The 18,051-nt window shown below is 36.5% G+C and overlaps 1 protein-coding gene and 1 pseudogene across 1 annotated transcript; one reads left to right on the top strand and one right to left on the bottom strand.

The window, feature by feature from the left end:
• Positions 1–1,034: 1,034 nt before the first annotated feature.
• On the bottom strand, positions 1,035–1,538 carry LOC148933428 (BES1/BZR1 homolog protein 3-like). Its single transcript, XM_089062415.1, has 2 exons — positions 1,227–1,538; positions 1,035–1,145 (listed from the first exon to the last, which is right to left on the bottom strand). Exons 1-2 carry the CDS (start codon positions 1,536–1,538, stop codon positions 1,035–1,037), a joined length of 423 nt encoding a protein of 140 aa, XP_088918541.1.
• Positions 1,539–16,787: 15,249 nt separating this feature from the next.
• Positions 16,788–17,486, top strand: LOC148933427 (secreted RxLR effector protein 161 pseudogene; annotated as a pseudogene).
• Positions 17,487–18,051: the final 565 nt, after the last annotated feature.

Here is an 18,051-nt window from a genome sequence, read left to right as displayed (position 1 = left end):
CGGTTCCGGTTCTTGATTTTGGCAATTTTTGGATTCAGTTAACCTTATTCGGTTTCGGTTCTTGATTTTGGCAATTTTTGGATTCAGTTAACGAATTCTCATCTCTGCTTCTACTCATACCACATTTATTAACACTATAAACAACAAATTATTTTATTTCAACAAAAATTACATTAATTTTATTAAAATTTCAAAAACTTAAATACTCCCCCTACTAAGTTACTTCTCCAATACTTTGTCCCGAAGTTGACAACCAAATCTTCATGCATCTTCTGATTCTCCTCGAATATCGAGAACGTATCTCGGACTAGCATCATGGAGAACTTTTTATCTTGAGAGTGTGTATGAGGTCGTCCAATTGGTAAGAGTACTTATCTAGCGAAGGATCGAGTGGGATTTTAGTGACCGGACCCTTTGCCTTCGCATTTATCTTAGTCGCTTTAGTCCCCATGGCACGACATTTAAGCATTGGGGACGAGGCGAAGTTGAGATTTTCTTCCATCCCCACATTCAGATATCCTCGACCTGGGACAACATTTTCTCGTTATCAACGAAAATCAATTTCTTTCAAGTTTGAAGAATATCGACTTCGTAATCGCTGCGAATCATTTTTGGCTTATTTGGTTGGACAATTTGTAGATGGAAGAACATACGAGAATGCAAGTCAAATAATAATAGACTGAAATTTGATTTTTTTAAACAAAATTCAATATACCCCCACCCCCAACGGTCCTCCTTAAATGTTTTATACCTTTAAATTTATCCTTATCATGGATTAATTAACACGTTTAACTTTTTTATGTATCTTGAATTTTTATAGCTTCCAATTTACGCACAATACGATTAGGCTAATCCGATAAAAAAAAATTAACTAATGTCTCATATATCGTTCACAAAATAAATGTTCACCATTTTTTTCTCCAATATATAACAATAGTATTTAATATCTTTTCATTAATTTCAGAAACGTGACTATCAATCTAGCACAACCATTTTCCTATAACTTGTTTATATTCACTGCAAACCCTAGATAGCTAGAGAGTAAGAGTTGTATCAAGCTCTTCCCCTTCATCTCCACATTTGCAGTAGCTCTCTTCTTCATTCTCATCATCAACCAATCTTGGCATTTTCTCCACATCTCCTCCCTAAAACAACAAAAAAAAAACCCATAAAATTATGCACACACAATAATGTAATGGCTATGTCAATATGCATAAATGTGACACCTTGGTTCTAAAAATTGTGCCGTCTTCTTCGACGTGCCAACCGGCCTCGTGGCAAAGGGCTTTGAGAAGGTCGTTGGAGTCGGCGTGCTTGGGGAGATGATAGTTGCCGTGAGCCTTCAACCCTTTGAAGATCTTGTGCTTCACCGACCGGCGGAGCTGCTCTCTCTGCTTGTTGTTCAGCCTCTCCTTCTCAGACGGGTACCGATACTTCATCACGTGGCCGCCGTCTTTGGTGGCGCGTCGCACCACCCACGGCCCTTTCGTTGTTTTGATGCACCCTTTCAAAACCTGCCTACCTCTCTCACTCTCCATCTCTCTCTATCCTACATTTGCTTGAGAGAGAGATTCATACATTTATAGAGAGAAAGAGGGTTTTTAGGACAAGAAAGGAGATAAGGAAGGGGACAAGAAGTTGTCCTTTTGATTCCAAAGCTGTTGGTGAGATTTTGATTTTTTGCTTTTTGTTTTTATGGGAGAGGAAACTGAGTATAAGGTATCAGTGTGAGTGACTTTGTCTTTGGATTTTAGTGGTTTTAGTAGTGAAATTGAGAAAAGACTGCAAAGGTAAATATCCAAAAAATTGATAAGCTTTTGATCTAGATGGCAGTTTTATTCTCTGCAGAGATATGCAAATATTGCTTTTAAGATGGGAACAGATTGCTTTTGCTACTAAACACCAAAACATTCTAAAATGTTGAAGGGAAATAGGACACACCAGATTGCATGTTCATGCCAAATGTGGTGTCGGAATTGACGCTTGGAATTAACTAGTCAAATGTTTGGAGTATATAATAAATTTGAGTTCGACTTATTAATTTGTGACCTTATTGTATAAACCTGTGGAGGCTGTCAATATTTTTCAGCATAGCTTCTCTCATAAGAGGCAAACTTCTAATTGATATGTAGACCAAATAAATAAAAGCAAAGCTGGATAAATTTCCCAACCTATTTTATAAGGCCTTTATTGTATTTTATGATCAAGTTTTCCAAATGTACCCACTAATGAATTTCCTGTTTTTCTCTTTCCTTCAACGGTTTCTCCCCTTTTCTTCATTATTTCTCACTCTTCGATAATTTCAGTAATTTAAAACAATCTGCAATTTCTATCTCTAACATTTATATGGTATCAGAGCAGGCCAAAATACGATATTGATCACTCTGTATGCCCATGTGAAAGTCCAATATGCATTCCGGCTCACGTGTGGGGGCACGTGTTGAAAACCATCATATTTGTCACATTCAAGGGCGGACGCAGAAATCATCACTCGTAAAGGTATATTTTTTAAAAATAAATTATTTAAACTATATTCATATATAAATTAGCTCATGGGTATGGGCTTTTGTATAAAAATTACATAAATTTGGTATAAATTAAAAAAATTAAAAAGAAAAAATATTAAAAAATCATGTTAATTAGGGGCTTAAGCCCCTAATCATTCCTATGTGTGTCCGCCCATGGTCTCATTTATATATATTCTTATAGAACCTTTTCTCTTTATAAGGCAGGGAGAGTTGCTCATTTCTACTATCACAGTTTCAATTAGTCCAAACATAGTTTTTACCTATGTAAGCCAACTCACGATATGTTGACTGCATTTCTACATCCCATCTGAAACATGGAATTTGATATATCAAAAAAATCATTTTTCACTTCCGTCCAAGTCCAAGTTACCTGCATGAAATATTTATTCAAAGAGAGGCTTAAGAAAATCAACCTTACTTTAACATTTTACAAATTACATGTGAAACAGAGCAACCCAACTTCTAAAAGAAACAAATTTCACAATCCGATACCTATAGTTCAGCTGCCTAGTCAATAGTGTAAAAATTGTATAAATTGTTGCTTATTATCCAATATGTAGAGTTAACCTCTTTATAGGCTAGACTAATTCTATACAAGGTAACTCTAATCATATCTACTAATTAAGGTATGTATCAATCTACTAATATTGTATGATTTCTTCCTTGAAATGCATAATCTTTGATCACTGATTTCCGAAACTTAACTTACCCAATGCTTCTTGGAAACTTCTATGATTTTCCATCAACCTTCTATGCCAGAGTATCTCTGTCATTCCACTTTTGATTCCTCGAAATTATGCATCGACACTAGAAAGATCGACCATTTTTTGCTTCTTACTCTTCCAAGTCACCAAATTTCCTCCCACAAAAGTAATGTATCTAGCAGTGGTCAGTGGACCTTTTGTCGACTGGATTCCCTACCCAGTCAACATCAGTATATGGATGTCTAGATGTACGTTTTTCTTGAACAATACACCATGACCAACTAACCCCTTTAAGTATCGAACTACTCCCCAACTACATAGGCAATGTCTATTCTAGTATAGAAGAGGTGTATGATCTTCTCAACCAATCTTTAGTATTTTCCTCGGTTAGTGGGCGTTGCTCCTTCAATAATTTGCAACCCATGGTTTTGAACAATTGGGTTATCTCCCAGTTTGCATTCCAACATTCTTGTCTCAACTAATAAGTCGAGAATGTATTTTTTTGGTTAATAAAGATTCCCACCGTTGACCTTGGCACTTCTATACCAAGAAAGTACTTAAGATCCCCAAGATTCTTCATTTCGAATTTTGCTACCAAATTCCCTTGAGTTGGCTCATTTCCTCAATATCATCTCTAGTGATGATCATGTCATCCACATATATAATTAAGCATGTGACCTTGTCACCCCTCCTTTTGATGGAGAGTGTATGAGGTGACATAGTGTGCCGGCGACGGCTGGTTTCTAATGTCACCCCATTTCCGTAGTGAGTCATTCATGGCGATTGGTGGTGGAACAAATGTCGGCGGCATGACCTTAAGTCGTTGCCTCCCTTTTTACCCACCTATAAGCTGTTGCGACTGAGGGAAGAGTACTCACCTTGAGTATGTCTTTTCGAATACCATCGTATGGATCGTTCAGTCCGTGAGAAATTTAAACGGCCTCGTCGTTGTGTTGTATATCTTGAACTGCTCGACACCTTTTGTCGCGGCAGTTGATTGGTCTGCTTTGGCATTGCTCTAGTATGCTTCTAGGCTTAACTCTTATTGTGTGATCTTATTGGCCTTCTCCTCAAGGTCGTAGATCAGAGGAGGTACAGGTCAGCTGAGCTTTCAAACGTGACTACAAGACTGTACCACAAAGCTTTCGCAGATTGATTATTAGCGAATTCAGCAAAGATATTCGTCTTCATGTTGCTTAACGTCGATGAGAAGATTATAAGGTCTATCTCTTCCCATTCGAGGTAATTCTCTTCCTCTGGTTCAGGTGGAGTCAGCACTCACGTGATATGTTGGTAAGCGCCTCTACTACCGATGACAACTTTCATTAATCTTGCCCACGGTGGGTAGTTTGTACCATTTAACTTGAATGCTATAACAACGTTTTTGTTTGGCGTGTTTTTAAGTTGTGAATCTGATTCTCAGGTTGGTTATTTTGGTGTTTCGTCCATCATGATTGGAGTTCTTGCCTACTTCATCGAGAAGGGTATAATACGAGAGAGGCTATGATGATGAATCTTATTATTAAATACTCTCTCTGTCCAAAAAAAAAAATCTAATTTGTGGACGGCACGAATTTTAATGAAAAACTGATAAAGTAAAAGAGATGGAAAAAAAAGGATAAAGTAAAAGAAAGGGAAAAAAAATTGGTAAAATATTATGAGAAAGAAACTTTTCATTTTTAATAATAGGATTTTTTTTAACAATACACAACCTTTGCATGTTATTGCATGCAACTTCCACGCCATCCACTCTCACGTAGTCTACTTCGATTCGCCTCCTATTGTTGTCACTTCCAATTTGGTCTAGTCGCATGCAGTGGCTGATCCAGATAAATTGGGGATACCAATTTTACACTCTGCACTAAATAAATGCATAACACATTAAAAACAAAATAATATTTAAATTGTAGGAGTACATCTTAAAATATTATATTCAATCTCAAAGTCACGTATATATTAAAATAAAAAAATATAATGCAAACTACTTATTATCTAAAACAAAAAATACAAAAAAAAAAGTCAAATTCATACAATTCCATTAAAAATAAAATACAATAAAGTATATAAGCTCCCTAATACTTCAATAATGTAAACATTCCATTAAAAATAAAATACAATAAAGTATATAAACTACCTAATACTTAAAAAATGTAAACCAGAAAGAACATAAAAAGCTACAAAATATGTAATATAATAAAAGAAATAGAACGATAAAAATTATATTATATAAAATAATATATCGCCCTAATATATACTCCATCCGTCCGTCGTTAGGACTTAGAAGTCTCATTTCTTGGCCGCACAGGTTTTAAGAAATGTTAAGAAAAAGTGGGTGAAAAAAGGGATATGGATCCCCTGCTGTGCACAGCAGGGGCTGTGCTATTTCCACAAGCATAACTAAATAAAAGAAAAGGAAAAAGAAAAAGAATAAAAATAAGTTTACCTGCGTTTTGTTTACAAAATGTTGTGTTTTAAACACAGCCCTCTGCTGTGCACAGCAGGGGATCCTTCCCCGGTAAAAAGTTAATGGAATAGGGGTCTCACTTGCATATATTAGTTTTAAATGAAATGTGAGTGGAATGAGTTAGTGGAAGGTAGGACCCTATTACCATTTATGGTAAAAATGAACCAGGACTCCTATTCGCGGACGAACTAAAATGGCAAAATGGGACTCATATTCGCAGACGGAGGGAGTACTACTCTAACATAAAAATGCATTTTCTGAATATGTATTGAAAAAGAGGGACGTTTGGAGAATGGCACTGCAGACTTCCTACTATCACTGTAACACTAATTCGATTTGTAAAACATATCTCATTTATACATTAAGAACGTTTATTTGGGGTATAGTTGTACCCCCTTTACTAAGCTATATCCGCCAAGCTCATCATTCTCTTCCTCTCGAAGACTAAGCTTGTCCTTAAGGTTGAAGTTTGGAAGTCGTTTATTAATTTCAATGGCTATTGATCAATTTCTCTCTGGAATTGTTTTGTCATTGTTAATCGTTGTTCACCAAATCAAACAAGTATTTTTTTTTAACTGCTCAATACTTTTTCCTAGGTTTGCACTATGGTCAGGTGGGTTGTTGATCCCTGTAAAATATTTCTTAATTTAGTGTTTGCAAAGTTCAGTTTTTTTTATGATGCCTTCATGCCTTAATTTGTTTTATTTGATTGTACGGGTTCCTCTATTACTAAGTAGGAAAATTGGGATGCTTAATCTTAAAATGAAATTAATAAAGGTTAACTATAAATTAGAAAGCAATAATGGGTCGACTTAGTCAACTTAGGAAGTGTTTGATTTGTAAGATTGTATCTCGTAATTAAATATGTAGTGTTGATAAGGCTAATTTCATGCATTAGTTATGGGGTTAAATTCTGTAATTCCTCGGGTCTAACAAGGTTTTGTAAGCTAGGTGAGTAGAAAACGCCAAATCCAGGAAGAAAGGAGGCTGGCAGAGGAAATGAGCCGAAAGAAGGAAATTCACTAGACGGAGGAGCATCTTGGAAAAATGGCAGAATGGGGATTACAAGGAAGAATCTAGAAGCTCCACTCCTTATAAATAAGAGCACGCGGCTTGCATGAAAATCATCATCCATCATCTTTTAGCTCTTAGCTTATCTTTCTCACACTCTACACACACATTAGGGGGTAGATTTTGGGGGTTCGGTTCGAAATTTGGAAATCAGTTTGTGCCACACCGTCTCTACGCGAGGCGAAGATACAATTTACCTTTTCTATTTTAAGTTTACGTTTCTGAATTTTCCGAGTCTTCGCTGTTCGAAGCTCAGGCGTATTTTGTTAAATATCTGTTGAATCTGCACTTGATTAGCTATGGAAGTTGTTGCTATGGTTTCGTTTTATGTAATTACTGTTTTTCTGTTTACTTTGGATGTCTTTTAGCGATTGATCTGAGTTTTATAGTTGAATCGTGTGGAGATCGTAGTTGATCGTTTGAATCAGGATGAATTTGTGTGATCGGAGATGGAAATTGTTGTGGTATGTTGTGGATGGCTTGGATCCGGAGCGGATGAAGCGTCCAGTGTTTGGATCTGTTCATTTCTACATGGTTTTGATGTTTATTTTCTGTTTTCTCATTTACCTCGTCTAGTGATAGAAGATCTGCTTATTTTCCGTGGTTAATCGTAGTTAAATGGTTTAATTTAGCTTGCATCTGTTTCGTTTTATAGTTTGCTTTGTTTTTCTCTGAATTTCGTGATCTAGGATCGTTAGAAAAGATGAAGCTGATAGTTAATCGAACATTTAGTTAGTTATTTTGCAGCTTTTCATTCATACCTTGCTATTTCGGGAATGGTCTCCACGATTTGTCTTTCCTCTGTCTAGATTAATTTTAGGAAAAGTCATTTACTAGGTCTGGTAATTGTTTTCGCTGAAGAGTGATCTTGTTTGCGTCTTGTTTTCCCATCATGCATGTTTCCGTTATATATGCCTAGGTCTAGCTGTTAGAATAGAACATTTCATTTCCCGAGTCTAGTAGTTAAGTCTCAACCTCACAAAATGCGTGGCAGCAGCCAAAACAAGTGTCCAAATTCTCTTGCATGTTTACTTACGCTTCCATCTCTGTGGGATTCGATCCCTACTTCCTTATACTAGTTTTTAGTATTGTGGGTTGAGGGTTTTGAAAAGCAAGGGTGAGATTGTGTGCCCAACGACCGAGATTTCAACGATTCTCTAAGTTCCTAGACCTCGTGATCTAGTGGATTCTCTGGATCTGAGAAGTCTGACTATTTTACACACACGACCTACTACTCCTTGACACTTTTCAAGTGTGTTTGGTTCGCATTCAACTAAAATAATCTCACAACTCAATCATAGATTATATTTAGGTACTATTTTATCTAGGAAATCAAACACCACCTTAGTAATCATGTATCTTTGGGTGCAGTGGCAGAGCCACGGTGGGGTTGGGGGCCCTTGGGCCCCTCCGCCATTCAAAGTTTGCCTATATATTATACTCTCGCTGTCCATAATAAATAGAACACATTTACCATTTTTGACCGTCCACAAAAAATAGAGCACATTCATTTATGGAAAGTTTTCAACAAATAATAACCCTACACATCATTCCACTAACACTACTCCTCACTTACTTTTCCCCTTCTCTCTTACTCCCTCCGTCCTCCAAAATTCATCATCATTTGACCCGACACAGGTTTTAAAAAATGTAATAGAAAGTGAGTTGAAAATTTAGTGGCATGTGGGTCCTACTTTTATATATTAATTTTAAAATAAAATGTGAGTGAGAATGAGTTAGTGGAATGTGAGTCCATTACCAAAAATGATAAAAGTGAAAGGTGACAAATTTTTAGGGACGGACGAAAAAGGAAATAGGTGACAAATTTTCAGGGACGAAGGGAGTATTTTTTTTTCCTTCTTTCTTACTTTACTAATTCTACATTAAAACTCAGGTCACACACCAATTACTCTAATTTTTTTTGGACGGAGGAAGTATATGTATGCAATGCTTAACATTGCAGCAGCGCAGGTGGTTTGATTATTTAGCTGGCCACTTTAGGAACCAGGATGTTTCCCCTCTGTCCATTTTTATTGAAATCATTTTCCACTCCTATTTGGATTTTATAATTTGTTTTGGATAAATATCTTTATTTTATAATCATAGAGAAAGATATTCATAATTTAAGAATAATAATTATCTCTTTAATCTATGCACTTTATTATAAAAATAAAAGTATATAAATATAGTAATATCGATAATTATTTATCTCATTATCCACCTCTCACACACAATTCTTTATTACTTATGTCTGAGCTATTTCCGCGCCGCTTACACAGAAAATTATTTCTTTTATGCACTTTGTTATAAAAAATAAAAATACATAAATATATAAAAGTTATAATTGTTTAACTCATTATCCATTCTCTCATACACAATTCTTTATTACTTATGTCCGAGCTATTTCCGCACCGTTTACACTGAAAACACTCACCAAATCTTAACAATAATTTGGGCTCCCCGGGGTTAGAATCCTGGCTCCGCCTCTGTTTGGGTGAGCTACTATTTAACTAGGAGGCATGTAAGTCGGCATATTTAAAGACTTGAATCTAGAGCTTGACATAGCAGACAACTTGGACTCGAAAACCATGTAAATTGGTTAGAGTTATATTCCCTTCGTTCCAAGATAAGCGAAGCACTTTTTTTTAGCACGGAATTTGAAGAATTGATATTTATAGAATTAAAGTAGAGAAAATAAAGTATTAGAAAGAGAAAAATTAAAGAAGTGAAGAAAGAATAAAGTAGATGGAGAATAAAGTAAGAGAAGTTATTCGCTTATCTTGCGACGAAGGGAGTCCATATTAGAGCATTGATTCACTTGGATTTTACATGACTTTAGAGGGTAGTTTTACTTGGTTTTGATCATATATTGTGTACTTTGAGACATGGTTATAGCTACTTCTCTATTATGTTGGTATTTTGACCATTTTGTGAAGAATGTGTAGAAAAATGTACAAAATATGTGGATGTGCAGCTGCTCAATGTTCGAGACAGCTTATCTGGAGATTTTGAAGTCCGATTCGCATGTAATGCAAACCATTCTCTTCGTCTTCGAAAGAGCTTCACGTGAATATCTTAAACGTCTCAATCGGAGTTCGGTAGAAGAAGTTATGGCCGTTTTACTAAGACTGCGCAGAGCAGTGACATAGCTGGCTATCCGCCAGGTTCACATGCAAACGAACCTAGCGACCAGCCAGCAAAACACGAAAAAAATGTCGTAAGCAGCTGGCGACTCGCCAGCTTCAACGCACACCGAACCTGGCGACCCGCCAGCTTCGTCCGACAGTTTATTTCGGGCCCAAAGTCAACCTTAGGTATATATATGTCTAGGAAACGCCTCCAAACACAACTTACACGCCTCCTACCCCAAAAATACCACTTTTTCACCTAGAAAGAAGAGAAGAACGAGCAGAGGACGAGTATTCATCGCAAGATTGAAGACGAGGCCTCCAATCCGCCCAATCCAATTCTAGGAGTTCATCTTTTAGTTTTATTCTTGTTCAAACAATGTTTTTGAATATTTCTTTGAATATTTCTTTGACTTTTGTATTGAACATGAGTAGCTAAATCCGTCGTAGAGTTCTACGGGGGAGATACAATGATTCTTATGTTTAATTGATTTCCTTTTTCTATGCCTTGGCTCATGTGGTTATTTTGATATCTTCTGTGCTTATATATATATTTGACTGATCACCTTATAAATGCATGTGGATTTTACTACAAGAACTGAGAAGTGAGTAGTTTAATTTGAAAGAGAAGAAATTGACGTCTTTGTCAATATAATCGAGAGATTTGAGCCTTTGAATGAAGCTAAGTATCTTAGGAGATATTAGGAGTTGTTGCCTTAGTTCTAGGAAGGAGACTTCGGTTCTAGGTAGCAATCTACAAATTATATGCTTTGAGAAAAGATATAGTTTTACCTTAGTGATAGCTTAATAACCCTTGAGACCCTTTGTTGGCATAGTTAGGAAAATAGTTGAGCATAGGATAGTTGTTATCGATCCCGTAGGATTCTACCTTCTCATCCTTGATCTACATCCGTTTTCTTATTTGGTTTTAGTTCTCTATTTGTTTTTAATTGTTTTTACCTTGCTTTTAAATAGATTTAGAAAAACCAAAATTCTGATTCATCTAGATAGTAGTTGAGGCTGGTTCGTGGTAATTAGGTTGACACTCATTGTCTCTGTGGATACGATACTCTTTGCTTACTATTTGCTACATTAGCCCCGTACACTTGCGGATATACTTGTGTTAAAAATAAGTTGAGTCAAGCATCCACATCCGTGCTCTTTGGCAAGAGCACGGACATGGGCCCGGACCCACTTTTACTTCCTGCTCTTAGGCAATAGCACAACACCAACATCCATGCTCTTCCGCAAGAGCATGCTCAAGGGTCCCACCATTCTATTATTCAATTTAAATACTTCAATTACTAAAAACATTTCCACCATATTAAAATGCATTAAAAATTTAAAAATGCATAATTAAAATCCTAAAAATTTAAAATTACATAACTAAATTCATAAAATTAAAAAAATCCACTACTCATTGCCGAATTTCGGCCAAATGTGTTTGATTAGGTCTTCTTGTAGCTCATTGTGGATTCTGCTATCGCGCATTGTATGTCTTGTTTCGATCCTCTCGCCCACCGCCGTATGCACACCTCGGCGTGGGGAATGAAAGGAAATGGGCTAGAATTAGATTAATATGGATTAATTAATTATAGTTGGGCTATAATTATATTAGTTCATAAGCCCAACAATCATGAAACCCTAGTGACTCTTCATCTATATAATGGTTATTTATTCTCCATTGTGGGACATGAGAAATAGCGTAACATTAGAGAGAAAATACGTAAAGCTTTGTAGAGAGAATTCCTAGCATTCTTCTACGGAGCAATTGTACCGGGATAGTTCCTGCATCGGATTGGATTGCACGTGGACCTCGATAGTAGTGGATTCAACTTGCAGGATTCAATCGCAGAAGAAAACAACACAATAAGTAAGATTTAGTTCCGTTGTGTTTTACATGCTCAACTTGCAATATGATTATGAATCTAGATCTGTATTCTTGTATGCAATTTCCGCTGCGCTCATTAGATGAATACAAGAAAACCTAACAGTGGTATCAGAGCCCGGGGCTCGATTCATAATTAATTTTGTATTTGCTAATTACTTGTGGATTAATTACGTAATTGTGTTGGAATGAGAAATTAGATTTCTTATTTTGTTTCTGAAAATCAGCCGTCTGAAACTTATCTTTTGAAACTGAAATTTATTTTAGGGTTTCATAATGAAATTTGATTTCGTTTAACTTTTGTGGAATCTTACATGTTTTGAACACGTATAGGTTGAAAATTGCTTGGGTTTTGTAAATAGATTTCATCTTTCTCGAAATCTTTTGAAACTAATTGATTGAACTTTGTATCCACATGTTTCGAACATGATAGGGAATTATGAAAAACAATTGTTTATCAGAATATTTCCGAAGAAAATTAGATTTTGACAGAAGGAAACTTTTATTATGTTTCAAAAATTTTCCGTATTAAAATCTGATTCGAAGTTTACAAAAAATTTCCAAGCAAGATGATTTTATGAGTAATTGTTTCAGATGCAGTTTTAATTGAAATGACAAAAGACGTATAATTAATTAGATTAATTATATAAAACGAATTACAGAAACATAATTTATTAATTAGATTAATAAATTTTAATATAGTTTTATTAATTTAGAACTAATATTAAAATATGCAATTATATTAGTTTGGAATTGATATAATTGGATAGTCCACATTTAATTAGAGAATAAAATTTGATTTTATTGAGTATTATTTGATATCCTATGTGATAAGCATGCTATTTGATTTATGCTTATTTATTTTAACTATAGTAGTTAGAGACCGTTTTATTGTCTGGGTAGGCGGCGCCCAGTATGTGTAGTCCGTGTTATACTATGTCTGGGTAGGCGGCGCCCAGTATTTGTAGTCCGTGTTATACTATGTCTGGGTAGGCGGCGCCCAGTAATTGTTTGAAATTTAATATTGGATATTATATTCACATAACTAGTATCACACTTTTCCCCATAAAATATAAGTCTTGTTTTTGAAACAAATGCATCGTCCATCATAATTGTTTGATGTTCCTAGCCTTTTCGACCACGAGTTTTACGCCAAAGCGTTTACTCTAAATCCACAAGGTCTAGGCTCATTCATAGATGCATAGTTGGCATCGTGTGATGACCCGACTTGCTTAAATTGTTTAGTAAAGCCAAAGCGACCTAAATAGTTTATGGATGCATATTAATTGGATTAATAAACCAAGAATTGCAAAATAGTTGTTGCAATTGGCTTAGAGGCCTACCTTGTAATATTATTGTAGTGATCAGCCAAAGCAGGGGCTGCGATGATATGGACTTGGATCTTGGACCACTAAAATTTATATTTGATATAAATTCGTATTTTATGTTTGGGGGACATAATATATGTTAAAATTAGTGGGAGCTAATCAATACAATAAACTCTTGTTTGATTAAAGATACGAATGTGATCTTTATATGCTTTTCTAATTTACTTTTCATTGTATTTTTTGTTCAGATAAAATGTCAAACTTGACTTACAAGTGTTTGATGGAAACACACAAGTTGACTGGGTCAAATTTCACGGATTGGCTCCGTTGTTTGCGCTTGGTGCTAAGGCATGACAAAATTGATTATGTCTTGGACAAACCAATTGGTGTCGTTCCCAGTAAGGAATCTTCTGAGTTTGCTACGTTTGACCCAGCTGCTCATGAGAAACATGTTGAAAATGCAAATGATGCTCAGTGCATCATGCTGTCATCCATGAGTTTGGAACTTCAAAGACAACATGAGCACATGCTTCCATATGAGATGGTTAAACACTTGGAGAGTTTGTATGCTTCACAAGCTCAAACTATGGAGTATGAGATACTTCGCGATCTCTTCAAATGCAAGCTTCATGATGGAGGCAAGGTTTCTGAGCATGTGCTGAAAATGATTGGTTTGATTGAGAGGTTAGCATCGATTGGAACGGTGCTTCCCGCAAATGTCTCAACAAATCTAATTCTTCAGTCTCTTCCTAGTAGTTTTGAGAATTTCATTGTGAATTTCAACATGAACAACACGAAGGTTGGGCTGCCAGAGTTGCACAACATGCTTAAGACTTATGAGTCTTCCACTGCTAAGGTCAAATCTGTGCTCATGGTGAGCTCTTCTGCGAAGTCTTCCAAAGGGAAGAATAAGCAGCAACAGAAGAAGAAAACATCTAAGGATGTTGTTCTAAAGCCTAAGAGTGGAGGGGCTAAGAAGAAGTCGAAATCATCAAAGGATGAGTGTCTTTTCTGTCATGAGAAGGGACATTGGAAGAGAGACTGCCCAAAATTCAAGGCACAAGGTGCAGAAAGTGGGAGCTCAGGTATGTTTGTCATTGAGATAAATATGTCTATGAATAAATCACAATCTTGGGTATTAGATACAGCTTGTGGCTCACACATTTGTAATAATGTGCAGGGTCTAAGTGACTGCAGGAAAGTGAGGCCTGGGGAAGTTGATTTGCGTGTTGGGAATGGAGCAAGAGTTGCTGCCGAATGCGTGGGGACTTACAGATTGGATCTTCCCTCAGGACATAGACTAGAATTGTTCAATTGTTATTTCGTTCCAGTTATTTCTAAGAATATTATTTCCATTCCGATGTTAGACATTGAAGGTTTTTCCTTCCATTTTGCAAACAGCAGATGCTCGTTTTCTTTTAATGGATTGTTTTATGGAAATGCTGCTCTTGAAAATGGATTATATATGCTTGAATACAAACGAAATATTCTCAATGTGCAAAACAAAAGACCTAAGCTATGTAATACGAATAATGCAACTTATCTATGGCATTGCAGACTTGGTCATATTAATGAGAAAAGAATAGCAAGATTGAGAAAGTTAGACTATCTCACTTCATTTGATTTAGAATCATATGGAGCTTGTGAATTTTGTCTCAAAGGAAAAATGACAAGTAAACCATTTTCTGGGAAAGGGGTGCGTGCTAAGGATTTGCTAGAGTTAATTCACACAGATGTGTGTGGACCGTTTCCAACTCAAGCAAGAGGTGGTTATTCGTACTTCATAACTTTTACTGATGATTTATCAAGGTATGGATATGTGTATCTTATGAAACATAAATCTGAGGCCTTCGAGAAATTTAAAGAGTTTAAGTGTGAAGTTGAGAAACAACTTGGGAAAAGTATCAAGACTCTTCGATCAGATCGAGGAGGGGAATACTTGAGCCGGGAATTTCTTGATTACTTGAAGTCACATGGAATCCAGTCAGACTGGACACCTCCTGGTACACCTCAAATGAATGGAGTATCTGAAAGGAGAAATCGAACATCATTAGATATGGTTCGATCCATGATGAGCTTTGCCAGTCTTCCTTTATTCCTATGGGGTCATGCCTTACTAACGGCTATTTACATTCTAAATAGGGTTCCCTCTAAATCAGTCGAGAAAACACCATATGAGTTATGGTGTGGCAAGAAAACAAGTCTTAACCATATCCGGACCTGGGGTTGTCCAGCTTTTGTTAAGAAAATGATGACTGATAAATTGGAAACTAAAAGTGAGAAATGTTATTTTGTGGGATATCCTAAAGAAACTAAAGGATATGAATTCTACTACCCTGGAGATCACAAGGTGATAATCTCTAGGAATGTGACGTTTCTTGAAGACAATTATGTCTTAAAGGAACAAGGTCACAACATTGTAGATCTTGAAGAAATTCAAGAACCACAAGATAATACTGAGGATGAGGTATTGTCAAATGGTTTGAACAATAACTCAGTGGGAGTTTTTGATGATCTATTGGGAGGGGAAATTACTCTTAGAGAGGACCTTAGAGAGACTCTCGAAGGACCACCTCAAGACAATGAGATGCATCAAAGACAAGATGATGCAATAGTTGCATCACCTCCACCTCAAGAAGATCATGGGGATATTCCTGAACCTTCTCACATACAGAATGAACAGCTTGAACCAGAGCAAAACCAACTCAATAGGCCTAGAAGGACTCGTCGTCCACCTGAGAGACTGAATCTAATGGTTGAGAACCAAGATGATGAAGTTGATTTAGATGACGATGAGCCTAAGACCTATGCCGAGGCGGTGTCAGACACCGATCGAGAGAAGTGGCTAGAAGCCTTGATATCTGAAATGGACTCGATGTACTTCAACTTAGTCTGGGAACTAGTTGACTTGCCAGATGGGGTTTACCCCATAGGCTGCAAATGGATCTTCAAAAAGAAGAGAGATGCAGATGGCAAAGTACAAACCTACAAGGCTAGGTTAGTGGCAAAGGGTTATAGTCAGCGCGAAGGCATTGACTATGATGAAACTTTTTCGCCAGTTGCTAAGATCAAGTCCATTAGGATATTACTTGCAATTGCTGCATACTACAATTTTGATATTTGGCAAATGGATGTCAAAACCGCATTTCTCAATGGAGAATTAGAAGGCGATGTCTATATGACACAACCTGAAGGTTTTGTATCGAAAGAAAGGCCGAATGCAGTGTGCAAGCTGAAGAAGTCCATTTATGGACATAAGCAAGCTTCGAGGAGTTGGAATATTTGTTTTGACAGAACAATCAAATCGTTTGGTTTTGTCAGAAGCAAAGAGGATCCATGTGTTTATAGTAAACGCGAAAATGGAAACGTCGTATACCTTATCATATATGTTGATGACATCTTGATTATGGGAAGCGATCGTTCCATGATGCAATCCGTGAAAAAGTGGTTGTCTAGATCCTTTATGATGAAGGATCTGGGTGATGCTTCCTATATCCTTGGAATTAAGATCTATCGAGATAGACCAAATAGGATGTTGGGATTATCACAATCCACATACATAGACAAGTTGTTAAGGCGCTTCTCAATGGAGAATTCTAAGAAAGGTTTTCTTCCTATGGGACATGGCATTGTGTTGTCAAAGAAGGATTGTCCTTCTAATGACAAAGAAAGAGACAACATGAAAAGGATCCCATATGCTTCGGCTATAGGATCTATTATGTATGCCATGATATCTACTAGGCCAGATGTGGCCTATGCGCTTAGCATGACAGGCAGATTTCAGCAAAATCCCGGTGAGGAACATTGGAAAACTGTTAAGACTATTCTTAAGTACCTTAGAAGGACTAAAGAATATTTCTTAGTCTATGGTGGACAACCAGAGTTATCAGTTACTGGGTATAGTGATGCTAGTTTCCAAACAGACCATGACGACTATAAGTCTCAGTCTGGATATGTTTTTATCCTCAATGGTGGAGCAGTGAGTTGGAATAGTTCCAAACAAGGTACAACTGCCGATTCCACCACCGAAGCCGAGTATATTGCTGCATCTGAAGCTGCCAAAGAAGCTGTTGCTTTGTTAGAGTTCGTTAAGGAACTGGGTGTTGTTCCGAGTGCCAGTAGTGCAATACCTTTGTACTGTGACAACACTGGTGCTGTTGCGCAAGCAAAAGAACCCAGAGCTACGAACAGGAACAAGCATGTTCCTAGAAGATATCATCTGATCAGAGAAATAATTGAAAGAGGCGACATAAAATTAGAAAGAGTACCCACTGATGATAATTTAGCTGATCCTTTCACTAAACCGTTATGTATAGCAAAACACAACAAGCACTTTGAGAGCTTAGGTGTTAAGCATGTTGGTAGATGGCTTTGAATCAGTGGGAGTTGAAGTTTTATATGTCTTAGAAACATTTTGTATTGAGACATTATTACTTGATCACATTCTATGAAAATTTTATTTTCTATGGGTTTTGTGCACTTATTGGAATAATTGTTTAAATGTTTGTCTTTATTCTAAATATTTGTTCCCTTGAATTGTGACTGTCGTTAATGGGGTGAGACATTAATGATATAGTATAATTCTAAAATAGCCCTAACCAATGATCATCAAGAATGGGATATTGATGATATGCTATAGGTTAGCATGGGGTTTGCATCACATTCTTCGAGAATGTAGTTGTTCTCACAGCTATGAGATATTTGATACTCGTGATGGACACATGGTATACTTTGGAGAGTATTGGTATACCCTACTATTAAATTGTTTTGTTAAGTGTCTACAGTTTATTAGTGCATGAAGCATGTAATAGTCCTTGGATCTGAGGTCATTACACATTTTGTTTGTTGAGTGGTGTGCTTTGATCTTGTCCAACGCTTTGCCTCCCAAAGGAGGATTGAGACACGGACATGTGTTGGGTATATTATAAGATAAATGAAAA

Source organism: Salvia hispanica, chromosome 1 (genome assembly GCF_029641045.1).
Source record: "Salvia hispanica isolate PSC_SH4W2 chromosome 1, Shi_PSC_v1, whole genome shotgun sequence".
Classification (NCBI taxonomy): Eukaryota; Viridiplantae; Streptophyta; class Magnoliopsida; order Lamiales; family Lamiaceae; genus Salvia; species Salvia hispanica.
The sequence above is the reverse complement of the archived record's forward strand: the minus strand, read 5'-3'. Positions and strand labels throughout refer to the sequence as shown.